This window comes from Oncorhynchus masou, chromosome 3, assembly GCF_036934945.1.
Source record: "Oncorhynchus masou masou isolate Uvic2021 chromosome 3, UVic_Omas_1.1, whole genome shotgun sequence".
NCBI lineage: Eukaryota > Metazoa > Chordata > Actinopteri > Salmoniformes > Salmonidae > Oncorhynchus > Oncorhynchus masou.
Genome location: NC_088214.1, coordinates 25,439,493 through 25,459,575, shown reverse-complemented (window position 1 = coordinate 25,459,575; position 20,083 = coordinate 25,439,493). Strand labels below are relative to the sequence as shown.

General features: G+C 41.5%; 1 protein-coding gene across 1 annotated transcript; it reads left to right on the top strand.

Annotated features, from left to right (window-relative positions):
* The first annotated feature begins 232 nt into the window (after positions 1-232).
* On the top strand, positions 233-2,621 carry LOC135507937 (transmembrane protein 275-like). Its single transcript, XM_064927746.1, has 2 exons — positions 233-418; positions 1,551-2,621. The coding sequence occupies exon 2, from the start codon at positions 1,697-1,699 to the stop codon at positions 2,306-2,308; it is 612 nt and encodes a 203-aa protein (XP_064783818.1). The 5' UTR covers positions 233-418; positions 1,551-1,696; the 3' UTR covers positions 2,309-2,621.
* The last annotated feature ends 17,462 nt before the right edge of the window (positions 2,622-20,083 follow it).

The window sequence follows — 20,083 nt, the reverse complement described above, 5'->3', positions numbered from 1 at the left end:
TTCTTGAGCAAAGAATATTACGATAATTAGACAGGTCTTATGTAGGCTACATTGTGAACAATGCTGCTATTGAAATGGACATAATCGTGTGTACTAAGAGTTTTATGTATCCGATAATTGTATAGGCGTCATGTATCCGACTGCACAGTCACGTGGACACCATATGTCAAGACCAATACCTTCACCTGAATAAGCCTCACCCACAGATGCACTGCACTACGTTGACTGGCCATTGTTGTGACATTTCATATTGATTGAATGGCTCACTATGATATGATCAATCTGAAAATCAATCCTTCGTCGTCTACAAGTAGTTCCAACCTGACCATCCATGTGCGAATGTTATTCGGATTGAAAATGCGTGTTGGCGATGTAATTCTTCGGGAATCTTCGGGTATTCTGAATATCAGCGCAGAAGGTAGGATGAAGCGCTGAAATCAGTTAATTTAAACGTTATATGCAACAGATCAGTACAACTATGAATACAATTACATTTTATTTGATTGCTGGGCGCGTTCTACAACAATGCCCAATGCTCCAATAGGCTATACAGCTACACCAAACATGCCATTTCATTTTTCGGGGCAATAGATAAGAGCAAACATAATCTGTATGAAATCATAGGTTTAAAAAAATACATTCTAAAACCGTCTATGCACTTAACTGATTTTCATTTCATTTTGGTGGGGTGTATGTATGATGATGAATGAAAAGGGTCTGTCTGGTTGCTACTCAGCAATTAAAACCATATTCACTTACAAGCCTGACATGAATGAATGTATATCTATGTAAAATAATTCACCAGACAAATCATAATGTATTTACTCAGTCATTGGTTATGATCAAAATTGTATAGGTAAATGGCTCAAATGTAAATACAAATGTAGATAGGTCAGGGTTTCCCAATAGGTGCCCTGTTGGTGATTCTATTTGGCCCCCCAAGTTTTCTGAGCAAAAACCATTTTATTTATTTAAAAGTTTGTTGTTGGACATAAGACTGTAAAATCACCAGAATATTATCTCAAAGTGATTTTAATTTAGGATGAATCAGTTCAAAGTTATTTCATTTTTGTTTTGAGCTGTTTCCAAGTATTTCCACGCATTCATAGAGAAACATATGTGATAGTGTCCCAATGGAGCCTAATCAAGGTTTGAAATGATTTTGTTTACTATACTGCTATACTGTAATGTGCAGTGGACTGGAGGAGTTGCAGGGGAGTATTCAGTGTTGTATGAGCCAGAGACCGAGTTAAGTTAAGCACGACGTGAGCTTCCTGACCAAGGGCCCTTGATGGGTCTCTTGATAACATTTTAATTGTGTTTTAGTGTTCAAACCAAGGCTAGAATTATCATCATAATGTCATTCTATAAACTACAATTATTGAAACACTGTGGTGTATGAATTACACCATCATTGAACATGAGTTCCGAATGCTCCTTTTCAGTGTCCTTGTCCTTTATTTTTTTCCCTACTCTAAATGAAAATCTGATATAGCTGAAAACACATGTAACTTAGTCAGTTTTACCTTTTATTTCCTGCTCTGATTCAGGTGCTTTTACACTGTGAACAATCAGTCAGCACAGCCATGGCCTCCGTCGGTGGTCTGTTGCCAAGGGGAATAGTCCTGGCTGAAGGATAGAGAGAGAAGGGCAGAGAGAGGGAGAGACAAGGCTGTCTTGTGGTGCAGAAGAAGAGATGGTCATCACTGACAGGAGCTCCAGCACTCCTGGGCCCAAGAAGAAGGAACCGAAGAAGAGGGCATCCCGCCCCCATGGCCTGCCCTCCCCGGCGCTGTGCTGCGCGTGTGGCTTGTGCATCATGCTGGCAGGCATCAACATCACCCTGGTGGGGGCGTTTGCCTTCAGCACCATGGTGCCCTCTACCAACCCTCCCATCATCATAGGGCCCATCCTGCTTCTGGTGGCCTTCTCTTTCTTCGGGGCGTGCTGTGTCTGCAGCCGCCTGCCCCCTGCCCAGGGCTCCCGGAGGTCTAAGGTGGGCGGAAGGAGCATGGGGATGATGGGGCGTGGAGGTTTAGCCGGGGGAGTGACGTTTGAGATTGAGACGAGTGAGCACACATTGCAGGACACGACAGCAGTACAGCTCAGCCCCTCAGCCTCACCTGGGTCATCCCGGGCATCCAGCCCCGAGCGGGATGCTTCTCCTGACCCCGCACCCCCAGGGACCTTCAAGCTCTTCACCATGGAGACCAATGGCCCCACCTCCGCCACGGCATGCTATTCCGCCTCCTCGGCAGGGGGAGGGGCTGTGAGGCTCAACCTGCCATGTGATGATGTGGCCACCTAGCACTCCCCTGATTAACACATTGTAGCATGAGCCTCCTGCCTCAGGGGACTGACCCAAAACTATGTAAATGTGGGCTGTGACGGTCATGAAATTTTGGATGACGGTAATTGGCCAGCCAAGTGAGTACGGTCTCAGTAATAACCATTCGAAAAGCAAAAAAAAATATGAATTATACATTTCATGTTGCTAAAAGGTCAGTCAAGTTCTTCCACACTGATCTTGACAAACCATTTCTGCATGGACCTCGCTTTGTGCATGGGGGCATTGTCATGCTGAAACAGGAAAGGGCCTTCCCCAAACTGTTGCCACAAAGTTGGAAGCACAGAATCGTCTAGAATGTCATTGTGTGCTGTACCGTTAAGATTTCCCATCACTGGAACTAAGGGGCCTAACCATGAAAAACAGCCCCAGACCTCCTCCTCCACCAAACTTTACAGTTGGCATTATGCATTAAGGCAGGTAGCGAATGCCAAGAGTGTGCAAAGCTGTCAAGGCAAAGGGTGGCTACTTTGAATAAACTCAAATTTAAATTATATTGAACACTGTTTTTTTTTAGTTACTACATGATTCCATATGTGTTATTTAATAGTTGTGATGTCTTCACTATTATTCTACAATGTAGAATAATTGTGTCGGTGTAAGTTTGGACACACATACTCATTCCAGGGTTTTCCCTTCTTTAAGAACAATTTTCTACATTGTAGAATAATAGTGAAGACATCAAAAGTATGAAATAACACATAAGGAATCCTAGCAATCAAAAAAAGTCCTAGCAACCAAAAAAGTGTTAAACAAATCAAAATCAAAATATATTTAATCTTCAAAGTACAGACCCTAGTTTGATTCCACGCTGTATCACAACCGGCTGGGATTGGGAGTCTCATAGGGCGGTGCACCCTTTGCCTTTTTTTTATTTTAATTGAACCTTTATTTAAGTAGGCGTGTCAATTTTTAGTTACAATGACGGGATATCCCGGCCAAACCCCAACCCCGACGATGCTGGGACAATTGTGCACCGCCCTATGGGACTCCCAATCCCAGACGGTTGTGATACAGCCTGGAATCAAACCAGGGTCTGTAGTGACACATCTAGCACTGAGATGCAGTGCCATAGACTGCTGCACCACTCGGGAGCCTTGATGACAGCTTTTTACCCTCTTGACATTATCTCAACCAGCTTTGAGGAAGTCACCTGGAATGCATTTCAATTAACAGGCTTGGTTGTTAAATAGTGGAATTTCTTTCCTCCTTAATGTGTTTGAGCCAATCAGTTGTCTTCTGACAATGTAGGGTTGGTAGCCCTATTTGGGAAACGACAGTCCATCATTACTTTAAGACATGATGGTCAGTCAATCCGGAAAACTCCGGATTGAATGTTTTTTCAAGTGCAGTCGCAAAAACCATCAAGCACTATGATGAAACTGGCTCTCATGAGGACCGCTACAGGAAAGGAAGACCTAGAGTTACCTCTGCAGAGGATAAGTTCAATAGAGTTACCAGCCTCAGAAATTGCAGCCCAAATAAATGCTTCACATAGTTCAAGTAACAGACACATCTCAACATCAACTGTTCAGAGGAGAATCAGGCCTTCATGGTCAAATTGCTGCAAAGAAACCACCACTAAAGGACACCAATAAGAATAAGAGACTTGCTTGGGCCAAGAAACATGATCAATGGACATTAGACCAGTGAAATCTGTCCGTTGGTCTGATGAGTCCAAATTTGAGATCTTTGGTTCCAACTGCCGTGTCTTTTGTGAGGTGCAGAGTAGGTGAACGGATGATCTCCGCATGTGTGGTTCCCACTGAGAAGCATGGAGGAGGAGGTGTGGGGGTGCTTTAATGGTGGTACTGGTACATTTATTTAGAATTAAAGGCACACTTAACCAGCATGGATACCACAGTATTCTGCAGTGATACGCCATCCCATCTGGTTTGCGCTTATCATTTGTTTTTCAACAGGACAATGACCCAACACACCTCTAGGCTGTGTAAGGGCTATTTGATCAAGAAGGAGAGTGATGGAGTGCTGCATCAGATGACCAGGCCTCCACAATCACCCAACGTCAACCCAATTGAGATGGTTTGGGATGAAATGGACCGCAGAGTGAAGGAAAAGTGCTCAGCATATGTGGGAACTCCTTCAAGACTTTTTGGAAAAGCATTCCAGGTGAAGCTACATTGGGAAGAAAGTATGTGAACCCTTTAGAATTACCTGGATTTCTGCATAAGTTGGTCATACAATTTTTATCTGATCTTCATCTAAGTCACAACAACAGACAAACACAGTCTGCTTAAACTAATAACACACAATTCTATTTTTTCATGTCGTTATTGAACACATCGTGTAAACATTCACAGTGCAGGGTGGAAAAAGTATCTGAACCCTTGGATTTATAACTGGTTGACACTCCGTTGGCAGCAAAAACCTCAAACAAACATTTTCTGTAGTTGCACAGTGATCAGGAGGACTTTTGGACCATTCCTCTTTACAGAACTGTTTCAGTTCCACAATACTCTTGGGATGTCTGGTGTGACCCGCTCTGAGGTCATGCCACAGCATCTCAATCGGGTTGAGGTCAGGACTGACTGGGTCACTCCAGAAGGCGTATTTCCTTCTGTTCAAGCCATTCTGTTGTTGATTTACTTCTGTCTAATGGGTTGTTGTTCTGTTGCTTCACCTAACTTCTGTTGAGCTTCAATTGGCGAACAGATAGCCTTACATTCTCCTGCAAAATGTCTTGATAAACTTGGGAATTCATTTTTCCGTCGATGATCGCAATCTGTCCAGGCCCTGAGGCAACAAAGTAGCCCCAAACCATAATGCTCCATCCACCATACTTTACAGTTGGGATGAGGTTTTGATGTTGGTGTGCTGTGCCTTCTTTTTTCACACATAGTGTTGTGTGTTCCTTCCAAACAACACAACTTTAGTTTCATCTGTCCACAGAATATTTTGCCAGTAGCACTGTGGAATTTGCTCTTTTGCCAACTTCAGACGTGCAGAAATGTTAGATGTTAGCATGTTCCAGAGATTTCTGTACGTCTTTAGCTGACACTCTAGGATTCTTAACCTCATTGAGCGTTCTGCGCTGTGCTGTTGTGGTCATCTTTGCAGGACGGCCACTCTGGGGAGAGTAGCAACAGTGCTGAACATTCTCCATTTACAGACAATTTGTCTTACCGTCAACTGATGAACATCGAGGCCATTAGAGATACTTTTGTAACCCTTTCCAGCTTTATGCAAGTCAACAAATCTTAATCTTATGTCTTCTGACATCTCTTTTGATCGAGGCATGGTTCACATCAGGCAATGCTTCTTGTGAATAGCAAACTCAACATTTTGTGAGTTTTTTTTATAGGGCAAGGCAGCTCTAACCAACATCTCCAATCTCATCACATTGATTGGACTCCAGGTTTGCTGACTCACGACTCCAATTAGCTTTTGGAGAAGTCATTAGCCTTTTTCCAACCTACACTGTGACTATTTAAATTATGTTTTCAATATAGACAAGAAAAATACCATAATTTGTGTATTTATTAGTTTAAGCACACTGTTTGTCTATTGTTGTGACTTAGATCAGATCAAATTTTATGTCAAATTTATGCAGAAATCCAGGTAATTGCAAAGGGTTCAAATACTTTTTCTTGCCACTGTAGTTGAGGGAATGCCAAGAGCGTGCAAAGCTGTCATCAAGGCAAAGGGTGGCTGCTTTGAAAAATCTAAAATATATTTTGATATTTTTAACACTTTTTTGTTGGTTACTATATGATTCCATATGTGTTATTTCATAGTTTTGATGTCTTTACTATTATTCAAAAAAAATAAAGAAAAACCCTTGAATGAGTAGGTGTGTCCAAACTTTTGACTGGTATTGTATATATTTATATATATTTTTTTACGGTTATGACAGTTATTTTATGTTCATGACGGTCTTCATCCATAACCGTCGGTTATACCGTCCTATATTTATACCGTCCTTATACCGTGCCAGTCCTATGTCTAGAAATTTTGTGAAGTGCCATTTTTCATATTTATGACAAGCTATTAACGGCGCTTTTGTTTTTCTTTTGTGCAGCAACCAACCAGTCATTAACATCCAATCCAATGTTGAAAGAACATGGATGATGGTTCTGTTGGAATTGATGTTCCTACCTCAGAGCTGTTCTCTTCAGCTCCCTCTTTTAACATCCATGGGGAATTATTGTAAGCGGTTTCTAACTGGAGAGCAGAATGAGAGAATTTAAGTGTTTTCTCTGTGGCATTCCTGAGGGGTAACACACAAAGCGATGTGTTCCTTTTTTTTTGTTGACCGTCTGGACCTCTGTGCTCGACATTTCAGCCCATTATTCTGAAGCAACTTTTTTGTTGTTGCCGGAACTGAAAGATTTGACACGAAATTGCAACTAGTTTACAGTTTTGGAAACTTTAGAGTGTTTTCTATCCTAAGCTGTCAATTATATGCATATTTTAGCATCTTGTCCTGACAAAATATCCCGTTTACTACGGGAATGTTTTTTTTCCAAAAATGAAAATACTGCCCCCGAGTCACAACAGGTTAATGCCATAATTTCAATTCCTATAGTTAAGTTTGGTTTGGCATTACAGTATGTGCTGCTTTGGTCTTAAATTAAATGCAAATAACATATGGTCATGGGTTCGATTGTGTATGCGTGACTGTAAATTTGGATTAAGGAATCTGCTAAAAGGTATTTATTATTATAGGGTCACACGGTTCCTTTGCAATATAATCTCAGCTGAAAGGATCAGCAACAGAGGACTAAAGTTACTTTTTTCGCATTAAGTTTTCCAAAATGGTTTCTTCGGTCAAAACGTATTATGAATGATATACCATGTACACTGTATGTGTTGGGTTCATAGGGTGAGTATATTTGAGGAACATGGCAGCATCCACGGAGTGTTCATAGTATCACTGAGTGGAAATCTCGCCTGCATTTACTGTGTGACTATTATGTTCTTGTTGTTACCACTCCCCATAGGCCTACTATAAAGAGCTTCATATTAGAGCCAATTGGGTTTTCACAGCACTCACTGCCACTTTGACAGAATACATAAACAGCCATTGTGTTTACATAGGAAAATGCTATCAACACTATGCTTAAAAAAGGAATGAATAGTATTTGCACATGTGCCCTACCTAGCATTCATCATTAACCAACACATTTCTTTCTAAACCTCACTGTATAAGCTTACCAACAACATTATATTCACTATAGCTCTGTTTCTAACATGGGGCTCAAACCAAAATGCAAATGTACTTAATATTTATTCAAAAGGTTGAATTAAAAAAAACTTTCTATACAGAATGTTTTGGCCCCCCTGATGATCTGACAGTTACTCAACCGATTCTATGTTGAAGGGTCCAAACATAGCAATCTGGACTCAGGGGTAGATAGTGTGTGTATATATACATCTGGGACACTCCAATTAGTATGATATGTTACCTTTCCCATGGTATCTATTCCATTGTGGATGTCCATCCTTTTCGTATGATATGTTATGAATTACAGTGAATACAATATGTTGTGAATTGCAATTCGTTATGGCTAATGTTAGGTAGGTGGCTAACGCTAATATTAGCTAGGCAAGGGGTTAAGGTTAGGAGTCAGGTTAAAGGTTATGTGTTAGGGGAAAGGTTAATTAAAATGCTAAGAAGTTGCTAATTAGCAAAAATTCTAAAGTTGTCTATGATAAGATTCGACACAAAACCTTTGGTTTGCTAAACACCTACTAGTGATGCATGGGTTGACTCATAAGCTGCAGTCCCCACGGTTATATATCTTCGGGGCTGGTGGGATAGGCCGTGAAATATTGTGTGGATGAAGGGCGGGTGGGTGGCAGGCGAGTTTTAATAAAGAAAAAATAATACCTTAAATCCATACATTTATCATTCTTATGTCATTTATATCTATAGGCTACATTTGAGGTTTTTCTGTAATTATTTTAGGTTATCTGGCATTAGTGCATAGGCCCTAAAGCTTAGGCTTAACTGTACAAACGGCAAATATCCTACACGCCAATCGCCAAATTGCTTTTGGGAACGAAGGCAAAAGGGGCAACGTCTGAATTTAATTGAAAAAGACAAGAGCTGCGAAATGGAGAAAGGAGGGCCAGAAGTCATGTTTGGGAAAGATTTGTTGATGTGGTAAAAGAGGATGATAGCAGTGCCAGATGTTATGTGTAACGATTGAGGCGCTATGCAAACTTGAAAGTCACAAGATAGGGATTTCAAATAGGCCCGTGGCGTGTCAAGGGAACAGTAGCCTACTGATTAGATGGGTTTGGACACTGACTGTAGGTCTATAACCTCTCACATAGCCTTTAATATTAACTCCTGCAGAATTAAGCATTTATTGCAGTAGACCAAATGTATTTATTGTAGACCAAAAGCATTTATTGCAGTAGACCAAATGTATTTATTGTAGACCAAAAGCATTTATTGCAGTAGACCATTTTACTACACCAAATGTAGTGTATAATGTTTACACGGGAACAGGAGTGGAGAAATATGATTTCTGTCTTTCTGCATCTTAAAAAAATGTGAATGCGCATTTTAGATAGCACCTCTACAGGTGCTAGCTTTATCAGTATCATAAAAACGGATAGTAATTCAACCACATAAAATATGCACCTAAGCTGAACTGAAATCTTATCAGAAACATGTTGGTTCATTTTCACAGATTTCTATTTCTTTACAAATGGTCAAACTGATGTCATTTGAAAATGATACAGACAGTCTTTCCTGTTTTATTTTGCCGGTCCCTAAACACTTTCAACCGCAAAAGAAGCAGAGATGACAGAGAACTACCAATGTCAACTAGATTGAAACAAGCTGCATGTATCTATTTATAGACAAGTTGACTAACAAAATGTTAAATTATAAACCAAAACATCTAAATCAGGCCAAAAGAATCTGCACCACCTGCCAAATTATAGTTCCGCCATCTGACTGTAGCCTTCAGCAGCATATTAGTTGGTTAGGGTTGGGTGCAGCCATCAGGTTTTCACCTTATCACATAGTCAGGTGTTTGTGGATGGCTTATTAGCAATTGCGGGTAGGTGCAGCTGAACAAACGGCTTACTCACGCACCACTAACACCCACCCTGACCAACCACCCTACTTTGTTTTTGCCTTAAGTAACGTTCTGTCTTATGTAACCATACCAAACATAACTTATACTAATTTGAGTGTCCCGGAATTATGTTACGTCAAGTCTTTGAGACCAGGCTGAACATAGACACCTACAGTATCCCAGATTCACTTTGAAAGTAATGCTGCCTTAGACTGAGCTCTCAGGATCAAACAAATTAGGGCTATTTTAATATGTGATGACATTGTCAGGAGAAATCAGTTTGTATCGCAGCAGGATGATATTTTCAACTTGTATTTTTTTTTCCCAATATTTGTCCTAAAATGTCATTTGTTTTGAAAACAAAAGTGCCATGCAGCAAATTTTGCACGACACGTTTCCATGTTAATATCAAAAAGGGGGTAATGTCTTTATGAAGTAATTTATATTTTATGGGAACAACCTCCCCTAAGGAAAAGAGAAAGTCATAGTTTGAGGGATGACATGCAGTATGAGCGTGATTTACATGTCCAAGGAGAGAACTTGTTGTAAATGTGTAGTGTCAGGATGTTTGAAAATGTATTGTTTTGACAGCATCTTTAACAATGTATTATTTTTGTGAATTTTATTTACTGAATTTGATAACAATACATGTGATACATGTGAATTAAATATAAATGTATATATATATATATATATGTTCATATAAAAAGTATCACAAAGAGAAAGAGTTTGTTTGCAGTAAACTGCATGAGTTTCTTTGAAATAAAAAGATAGCAATAAATATTCCTTTGATGGAAGCACAGGCGGTGGTTGTTTGCACTTCATTGGTTCCTGCGGCTGCATCTGTTCTTGCTTCTGCCCGGATGGCTGGTTGTCTGTGGAATGGTGTCTCTTTTCAGACTGGCTTTTGGGTTCCTCGAGGTAGAGACATCTCCATGTCCATTCTGGTTCACAACCTTGTCAGACCCTTCCTGTCCAGTCGCTTGCTGTGTCTTGGTCTGTGAACGTGTCTTTGTTCCAGCTGTGTGTCCTGGTCGAGCCTCTTCCTTAGTGTCTTGGTCCTCTGTCTGGTTCAGGTGCAGCACAGAGATGGGGCCACTATAGATGCTAGGGCACCTCTGACCTCGACGTCTGTGCACCTTGGCTGTACTTGGGAGCTGGTCGTTTGGTAGAGGCAACCACATGCCCTTTCTCCTCTTTCTCCTGTTGATGACCTTTAGGAACTGCCTCCAGAACTTCCTCAGCTGCTTGATTAGACTGAACACACTGAACAGACTAACCATCAAAGGGGCCACACCAAACACCAGGATCATTCCTATCATGTAGATGATGTAGAAGATCAAGAGGCTGAGACCGCGTCTGCAGAGAGTCACCCTTGATGAAACAGGTTGGCAAATAGAATCGACCCTCCAAGAGGGAAAGCGTGCCTGGACATCTAAAAGAGAGCAAAGGATTTCCATAACCGGTGAGCAAAGACTTCTTATTTTCCAGTAAACTGTTTCTACTGAATGTCAACTGAAACCAACATGCTACTACTTCAACAGTAAACGCGATGATGCTCCCATAGTGACATTGTGACACATCAATTTCAGCAAGATTCCATAAAGCTATAGAACAATATCTCCATGCAAGATTTGCCCATAGAATTAGGAACACTGTCTTTTATTCTCAGACGAGCCCTGCAAAACACATAAATATACACTATACACATAAATTGTACACATCATGACCCCAGCCTCTGGAATGCCTTCCTGGACCACCTAAAGGCACCACAGACTCGGGGCTCCTTTAAATAGGCCTAACGACCTTTCTCTTTAGGAAGGTTTCTGTTGATAGCTGTGCTCCATGATGTCCTTGGAGCGTCAACTGGGTTCTTTGTGTCATTTGCCCGGTCTAGTTGTATACATTTTATAATTGTATTTGTTTTATGCTCTTTGAGATTATTCTTTTTAATGAAAAGGGCGTTACAAATGTAATTTATTATTACATCAATATTCACATGAATACACTAAAAGCAAAACACAATCATAAAAAAACAAATGCATTATTCAGTAAAGAGGTAATCAGCCTTTTGCCCTAGAGCAGGCAACCTGGGTCTTGGAGAGAGCCGCATGAACTTCATGTGTTGGATTTAACTGACCTGGAAGACCAAGCGTGTTGTATTTAGACAATCACTGCACTGATCAATAAGCTCAGACGGTCAGGTGGGGTGCCTAGATGGGACAAAATCCTGCAGTATCTGCTGCTCTCCCAGAACAGGGTTGCCTACCCCTACCCTAGAGACACCAATTCATCAAATGTTTGAGATTTTTCCACACAAGGTGCAAAAAGACTAAAAGCAGATGTACTTAACTCAGTGGAGATTGAAGGGATCTCCAGAGTTAGCCATCCCCGAGACTGGGTCTGATATCGCGTACGTCTGTCTATAAGTTAACAATTAAGTAAGGCACAGCAGACGTTTATGCAGGAGGGCAAAAAGATCTACGAGATTCCAAAGAGGGCTAGCCTACTTTCTGTTACAGAATGCACTGATGTGTACTGAACATATCACCTGTAACAAGCGTAGTGAGCTATGATTAAACTGTGTCCAATGGCTTCAATACAGTGGCAGCTGCATTCATATAGACCATCTCCATAGTCTATAACCGTTATGTCAATTTAATGATTTGTTTTCTGCTATTAAATGAAAGGCATGACCTGTTCCTAAAAAAATAAGCACATTTTTAAGTCTTAATTTGTAACTAACTAATCAACATGCTTTTTGAAAGATCGCTTTTTGTCAATCCAGATGCCCAAATATGTATTAGCGGGGACACGATTAATGAAGGCAACATCCAATGTGCATATGCATAAATCACCAGATAGATTTTTACATATACATAACATATACTTAGTTTTACCTGCATTAAGAACCAATTTCAGTTCAGTGAAGGCTTTCTGCAAAGCAATTAAGGCAGATTGAGGCTCCAAAAGAGCCTGGGTCCGGTTTCCCAAAAGCATCTTAAAGGTAGAATACTGTACGCAGAAATCGCTCTGCCATTTCCTGGTTGCTAAAATGTTTGCCTAATTTCATTTTATGTGACAAAACAAGCAGTCATTGTGTAGAGAATCATTGTATGATCTAAACTTCTGGGAATATATATTTTCCATAACCAAAAACATTTTGTTTAGCTATTTGAATTTAAGCATAGAAATAGTATAGGAAAGATTTACCACTTCTTAGACTTGTATTCTGAGAATGATAGATCTATGAATCATTTCTATGTGAATTTGGTTAGGTCACCCAAAAAGCTACATATTGCAGCTTTAAGGCTAAGTTAATTGCATCTTAACATTTGAGCTGTTTCCCAAACCACCTTTACTAACATTGCACTTGAATTCGCTCATAATCTAACGCCTGCCTCATACCACAGCTAAATGCATCGTTAAATCACTGTTTGTCCTCCTAAGTCATTTTACACACCGACAATCTCCGCTAAATATGCAATGAAGATGTTAATCTGTCTCTCTGTGACAGCCGAAAACTTCACAGTTGAATATACACGGAGTATACCAAACATTAAGAACACCTTCCTAATATTAAGTTGCACCTCCCCCTTTTTCCCTCAGGAAAGCCCCAATTCGTCCGTGCATGGACTCTACAAGGTGTCGAAAGCATTCCACAGGGATGCTGGCCAATGATGACTCCAATGCTTCCTACACTTGTGTCAAATTGGCTGTATGTCCTTTGGGTGGTGGACCATTCTTGATACAGACTGGAAACTGTTGATTATGAAAAACTCAGCAGAGTTGCAGTTCTTGACACAAACTGGTGTGCCTGGCACCTACTAACACACAGTTCAAAGGCACTTTAATCTTTTGTCTTGCCCATTCACCCTCTGAATGTCACAGAAACACAATCCATGCCTCAAGGCTTAAAAATCCTTCTTTTACCTGTCTCCTCCCTTCAGCTACACTGATTGAAGTGGATTTGCAAAGTGACATCAATAAGGGATCATAGCTTTCACCTGGTCAGTCTATGTCAGGGCTGCCCAACCCTATTCCCGGAGATCTACAGTCATGTGGATTTTCATTCCAACCCTAATTTAACACACCTGATTCTACTAATTAGCTGCTCAACAAGACCTTAATCAGATATGCTAAATTAGGGTTGGATTGAAAACCTACAGGACTGTAGATCTCCAGGAAGAGGGTTGGGCATCCCTGGTCTATGTCATGGAAAGAGCAGGTGTTTTAAATGTTTTGTATACTCAGTGTGTAAATAGTCTAAAAAGTGTGCAATGTTATATATAATAACTAGAATATTAGGCTTAATATTGACACCACTTTCATGTATGTGCAATAGGATAGACCTACCTAGTATTAAGCCATTAGGCTTCATCTGAGCCACTTCAATATTCATATCTATCAGGCCTATAAGCTACTTCTATCTAAAAACTCACGCATTTCAATGTAGCCTAATCTAAAGGTCAACATATTAGATCTGTGGCAACGTCACTTAACTTTCTACTTAATTTTTTTTCTCCATTATTTTATCAGGTAAGTTGACTGAGAACATTTGCAGCAACGACCTGGGGAATAGGGGAGAGGAATGAGCCAATTGTAAACTGGGGATTATTAGGTGACTGTGATGGTTTGATGGCCAGATTGGGAATTGAGCCAGGACACCGGGGTTAACACCCCTACTCTTACAATAAGTGCCATGGGATCTTTAATGACCGCAGAGAGTCAGAACACCCATTTAACATCCCTTCCAAACGACAGCACCCGACACAGGGTAGTGTCCCCAATCACTGGCCTGGGGAATTGGGATATTTTTTAGACCAGAGGAGAGAGTGCCTCCTACTGGCCCTCCAACACTACTTCCAGCAGCATCTCATCTCCCATCCAGGGACTGACCAGGACCAACCCTGCTTAGCTTCAGAAGCAAGCCAGCAGTGGTATGCAGCTGGATAATGGTTAATTATTAAAATTATTTGATTGTAAAATATCTGTAGGCTTACATGAAGCTCAATTCCTGCCTGCCATTAGGCTGCAGTGGGTCTTGTGTGGCTCAGTTGGTAGAGCATGGCATTTGCAACTCCAGGGTTGTGGGTGCGATTCCCATAGGGGACCAGTACCAAAAAGTATGCACTCACTACTGTAAGTCACTCTGGATAAAAGTGTCTGCTGAAATATAAATGATTTCTTGAGCAAGTATGAAAACCATTGTCATCATATCCTGTTTTTAGGTCACATTGATATTTTCTATAGCGAACGAAGGAACGAGCGACTTTGACTTTATTTATTCTTGCTCACAGTTTACACAAACTGAAGAAATACAGCATTTAGGCCTTCGTAATAAAATAAAGTATGAGAAAACACTTAGAATACATAACAGATTGCAAAATAATAGGCTTCCAAACACTTAAATACATAACAGTCTACAGATGGGAAATCTCTATTGTGTAAAACAATATGACTTTGAATAGACATAAATAATTTAAGAGCTACAGCAAGCTCTTTAGCCTGTATTCTGGAATCATTTTCATCACGGGACAGCTCCTGTAAGGACACACTTACGTTTCATTATTTTTAAGTTCCATCGTTATCGGGAAACGAGGCACTGGTGGTCAACCAGTGCTCCGCGCAATAGCATACAAAACAGTGGCATCTGCATACAGGTGGAGCCTTTATAAATAAATAAAAATCACATAGTAAAAAGTACAAGACCTAAAAGTGATCCTTGTGGGACAACTTTCATAATATCAAGGAAATCTGACTTAACATCATCAGAAAAAACACTTTGTGTCCTTTCAGTCAATGATGCCTGATGCATACCGATAAGTCAATTAAATTATGGTATTGTAATGACCTGACTAGATCATAAATGAACAATTGTCCAGACAGAGGCTTGAGTTTGCGAATTGACGGTTTATTAAACCAACTTTACACAGGCTACTGTTTGGGCCGTAGCACACGCCAAAAAGATAACAGATAACCCACAAGCCAATCGTGACCTTCTCTTGGGAAGCCCAGACGTAAGAGAGAGAGAACAAAGGCTGAACCTGGACTTAACTTCCAATGCTCCACCCCCCTGCCCAACCCCCCTCCACGCCACTCCGCCAACCACCAGGATGCCCGGCATCAGAACATTCCAGGCATTCCTGTGTTTGGCAGATAGCAGGTTGATTGACATGTCAGACCCCGCGAACACCGGGTACTGGTCAGTACAACACAATCACCTCCTAGCCTAACACATAACACACAGCTGTCTGTGCGGGTCGCTACAGTATAAAAGGTCAGCCATTTTGGTAAGGGAGTTGGCCAACCATGGTCAGCCAGTGCTGTGATAAAGTATTGTGTGAAACAATGAATTTGAAGATTATCTGCATGGTATGTTTGTTACTTAGTGAGCCAGACAGTTTTAGAGGAATAATTCCATCATTTTTTCTAAATAACTGCCAATATGCCAACATTCAATGCAAACAATGCAGTCAATCCACAGCAGAACACTGGCTGAAATCAGTTAAGGACTTATAGCTACTAGACAAGTTATAAATGCAACAAGTACTGATTCTGCATCATATAATAACACTCACAGTGTTCCAAGAAAACAAACGGAGACACTTATGGTCTGTTTACATGTATTTTAGAGGCTATTTATACAGAAAATGTGTGTAAAACCCATATAAACTGGATTTATAATCGATATTATATTGCACCTTTTCACATGCAGTACTTTTATTTGCCTGCATAATTAAAAGCAGGACATGTATCACCTACACTTCTACTACCATTAATTTCAATTATACTGGTTTGGATTTCTCCCTGTCATTTTCAGACCATTCTGGAACTTTGAGGGTTGATGACAGAGCCCCTCTAATAATTTAATTTCTATGACTTTGCCTGCATGGCTGTCATGCTTGTAAATTCTATGTATACTTACTACTGTACCAGCAGAGGATGATAGAGCTTCCAAAATGTATCCATACTTCTCAAATGATGTAACAATGTCATTTCCAATAGAGCCAGTAGGTGTCAGCAGAGCATTAAAGTTTATGTCCGATTATGCAGACTGTGTGAACGTGGGTATGACAGTGTCTCATGAAATGTATGTCAAGCTATTTGCACTGGCACAGCATCTCTAAACATAGTGATAATGTTTGATGCCACAAATGTTAGCAACATGTTTATTTCTTCACTAATAGCACAGGGGTCTTATGTCCCAATCATTCACAGCATGGTTTCATCAGTGACCACTGATTAAACAGCATGGTAGTTACTTATAACAGACATCACAAATCACACCAAGATTACATTGATTAACATCTTGTGATATGAATTGTTGATGAGGAGACCTTGTTGTAGATACATTTTGGAGCCCGTTTGGATGATGCATGGGCTTGATCAGAACCACTTCAAAAAGCAGTCAGTCTTTCCCATGTTTAACACTTCCCTGTGATAATGAGCCTTATTTTTATAATTTAGCTAGGCAAGTCAGTTAAGAACAAATTATTATTTACAATGACAGCCTACCCCAGACGACGCTCTGGGACTCCCGATCACAGCCAGATGTGATGCAGCCTGGATTCAAACCAGGTACTGCAGTGACACCTCTTGCACAGAGATGCAGTGTCTTAGACCACTGCACCACTATTTGAAGTCACCCCTAGGCTTTGTAGGTTATCAACTGTCGATTTGATATGATCAACTGTAGCCTACTGTTAAAGTTAGGGACATAAATGCTGAACAAGCAATGATTGGCCATACAAATAGTTCACAGGATTGAACATTGGACATTTTTAGACACTTGCTCCTTAAATTCAACCTTGTTCTCCAACATATCCAAAAGAAAACCAACCCAGTCACGGACCAGGATGTCTTGCTCCCAGGCAGACTAAATAACTTTTTTGCCCGCTTTGAGGACAATACAGTGCCACTGACACGGCCTGCAACGAAAACATGCGGACTCTCCTTCACTGCAGCCAAGGTGAGGAAAACATTTAAACGTGTTAACCCTCGCAAGGCTGCAGGCCCAGACGGCATCCCCAGCCGCGCCCTCAGAGCATGCGCAGACCAGCTGGCTGGTGTGTTTACGGACATATTCAATCAATCCCTATCTCAGTCTGCTGTTCCCACATGCTTCAAGAGGGCCACCATTGTTCCTGTTCCCAAGAAAGCTAAGGTAACTGAGCTAAATGACTACCGCCCCGTAGCACTCACTTCCGTCATCATGAAGTGCTTTGAGAGACTAGTCAAGGACCATATCACCTCCACCCTACCTGACACCCTAGACCCACTCTAATTTGCTTAATGTCCAAATAGGTCCACAGACGATGCAATCTCAACCACACTGCACACTGCCCTAACCCATCTGGACAAGAGGAATACCTATGTGAGAATGCTGTTCATCGACTACAGCTCGGCATTTAACACCATAGTACCCTCCAAGCTCGTCATCAAGCTCGAGACCCTGGGTCTCGACCCCGCCCTGTGCAACTGGGTACTAGACTTCCTGACGGGCCGCCCCCTGGTGGTGAGGGTAGGCAACAACATCTCCACCCCGCTGATCCTCAACACTGGGGCCCCACAAGGGTGCGTTCTGAGCCCTCTCCTGTACTCCCTGTTCACTCACGACTGCGTGGCCACGCACGCCTCCAACTCAATCATCAAGTTTGCGGACGACACAACAGTGGTAGGCTTGATTACCAACAACGACGAGACGGCCTACAGGGAGGAGGTGAGGGCCCTCGCAGTGTGGTGTCAGGAAAATAACCTCACACTCAACGTCAACAAAACTAAGGAGATGATTGTGGACTTCAGGAAACAGCAGAGGGAACACCCCCCTATCCACATCGATTGAACAGTAGTGGAGAGGGCAGTACGTTTTAAGTTCCTCGGCATACACATCACAGACAAACTGAATTGGTCCACCCACATAGACAGCATCGTGAAGAAGGCGCAGTAGCGCCTCTTCAACCTCAGGAGGCTGAAGAAATTCGGCTTGTCACCAAAAGCACTCACAAACTTCTACAGATGCACAATAGAGAGCATCCTGGCGGGCTGTATCACCGCCTGGTACGGCAACTGCTCCGCCCACAACCGCAAGGCTCTCCAGAGGGTAGTGAGGTCTGCACAACGCATCACCGGGGGCAAACTACCTGCCCTCCAGGACACCTACACCACCCGATGTTACAGGAAGGCCATAAAGATCATCAAGGACAACAACCACCCGAGCCACTGCCTGTTCACCCCGCTATCATCCAGAAGGCGAGGTCAGTTCAGGTGCATCAAAGCTGGGACCGAGAGACTGAAAAACAGCTTCTATCTCAAGGCCATCAGACTGTTAAACAGCAACCACTAACATTGAGTTTGGCCTACTTTTGGAAATACCTTGAGACAATCTTAACTGACCCTCACTGAGTCTCCTACTTTATGACCCATGTCTGACTCATGTCTGATCAAAAGTGGAAGCCTAATTCCTTATGTAATGCCCTACTCTGGTCAAAAGTTATAAGGAATACATTGCCATTTGGGATGCAGACACAGGTTGCATGTGTTGCCATTGGAAACACATATTCACACCTCTTGTATCTCCTATCTTCTGGTCTTGGGCCAACAGGTCCATAAAGCACTATAAATTACCAGCTGAGCTGAGTTGAAGATTAATGTTGTTCAATGATTTACGGCCAGTCAGAAGGTGAATAGGTTTAAGGTGGAAATGTTTCCGGTGTAACATGTTATATCGACACGTTTCCCTTTGTTCTAGTGGTGACGAGGGGGTCTGGTCGAGGGTCACGGTGAGGCTGGACATTGATCAGTGAAGCTCTCCTTTACTCATCAAGGTAACAATATATCGTATGACTAATAATCTCTGCAATGAGCAGCACAGTGCTGGGCTCGAATTGGGAGGAAGACTGGTAAAAGCTGTGATTATACTCTAGACTTAGACACACTGCAACACTAGCTATGTGTAAAGCATCTTTTTGAGATGATGACTGACTGAAGGTGAATAAGACTGTTGATGTCCTCTGAGGAAACCACTTCTAATCTATTACTGGAGAGTCAACATCATGTGACACACTGGATGAGCTTAGGGATCAACATTATGTTCTGATATGTTAGTTTACACGGCATGCTCTTTTGTTCTCTATAATTCAAGGATTAGTCATTTGATGGGGAGTTTTATATGATAATGACATAAAAATGCTGTCAATTAATGTTGCATAACAGCAACCGTGAATATGAATATCATTATATTTGACCCAGTCTCCTCTTTGGTACTTATTCTAGGGCTCCTCCATTAAGTTCAAGCACCCCTGTGTATATACTGGACTAAAAACAGTGGTATTCTATCCATATGAATTAACTGCAGTAATACATACAGCATCAACAGAGTTATTTTTTTATCCATTATTTTACCAGGTAAGTTGACTGAGAACACATTCTCAGCAACAACCAGGGAATAGTTACAGGGGAGAGGAATGAGCCAATTGTAAACTGGGGATGATAAATTGACAGCCAGCTTGGGAATTTAGCCAGGGTTGACACCCCTACTTTTACTATAAGTGCCATGGGCTCTTTAGTGACCACAGAGAGTTAGGACACCCGTTTAACATCCCATTTGAATGACAGCACCCTACACAGGGTAATGTCCCAAATCACTGCCCTGGGATTTTTTTTAGACCAGTGGAAAGCA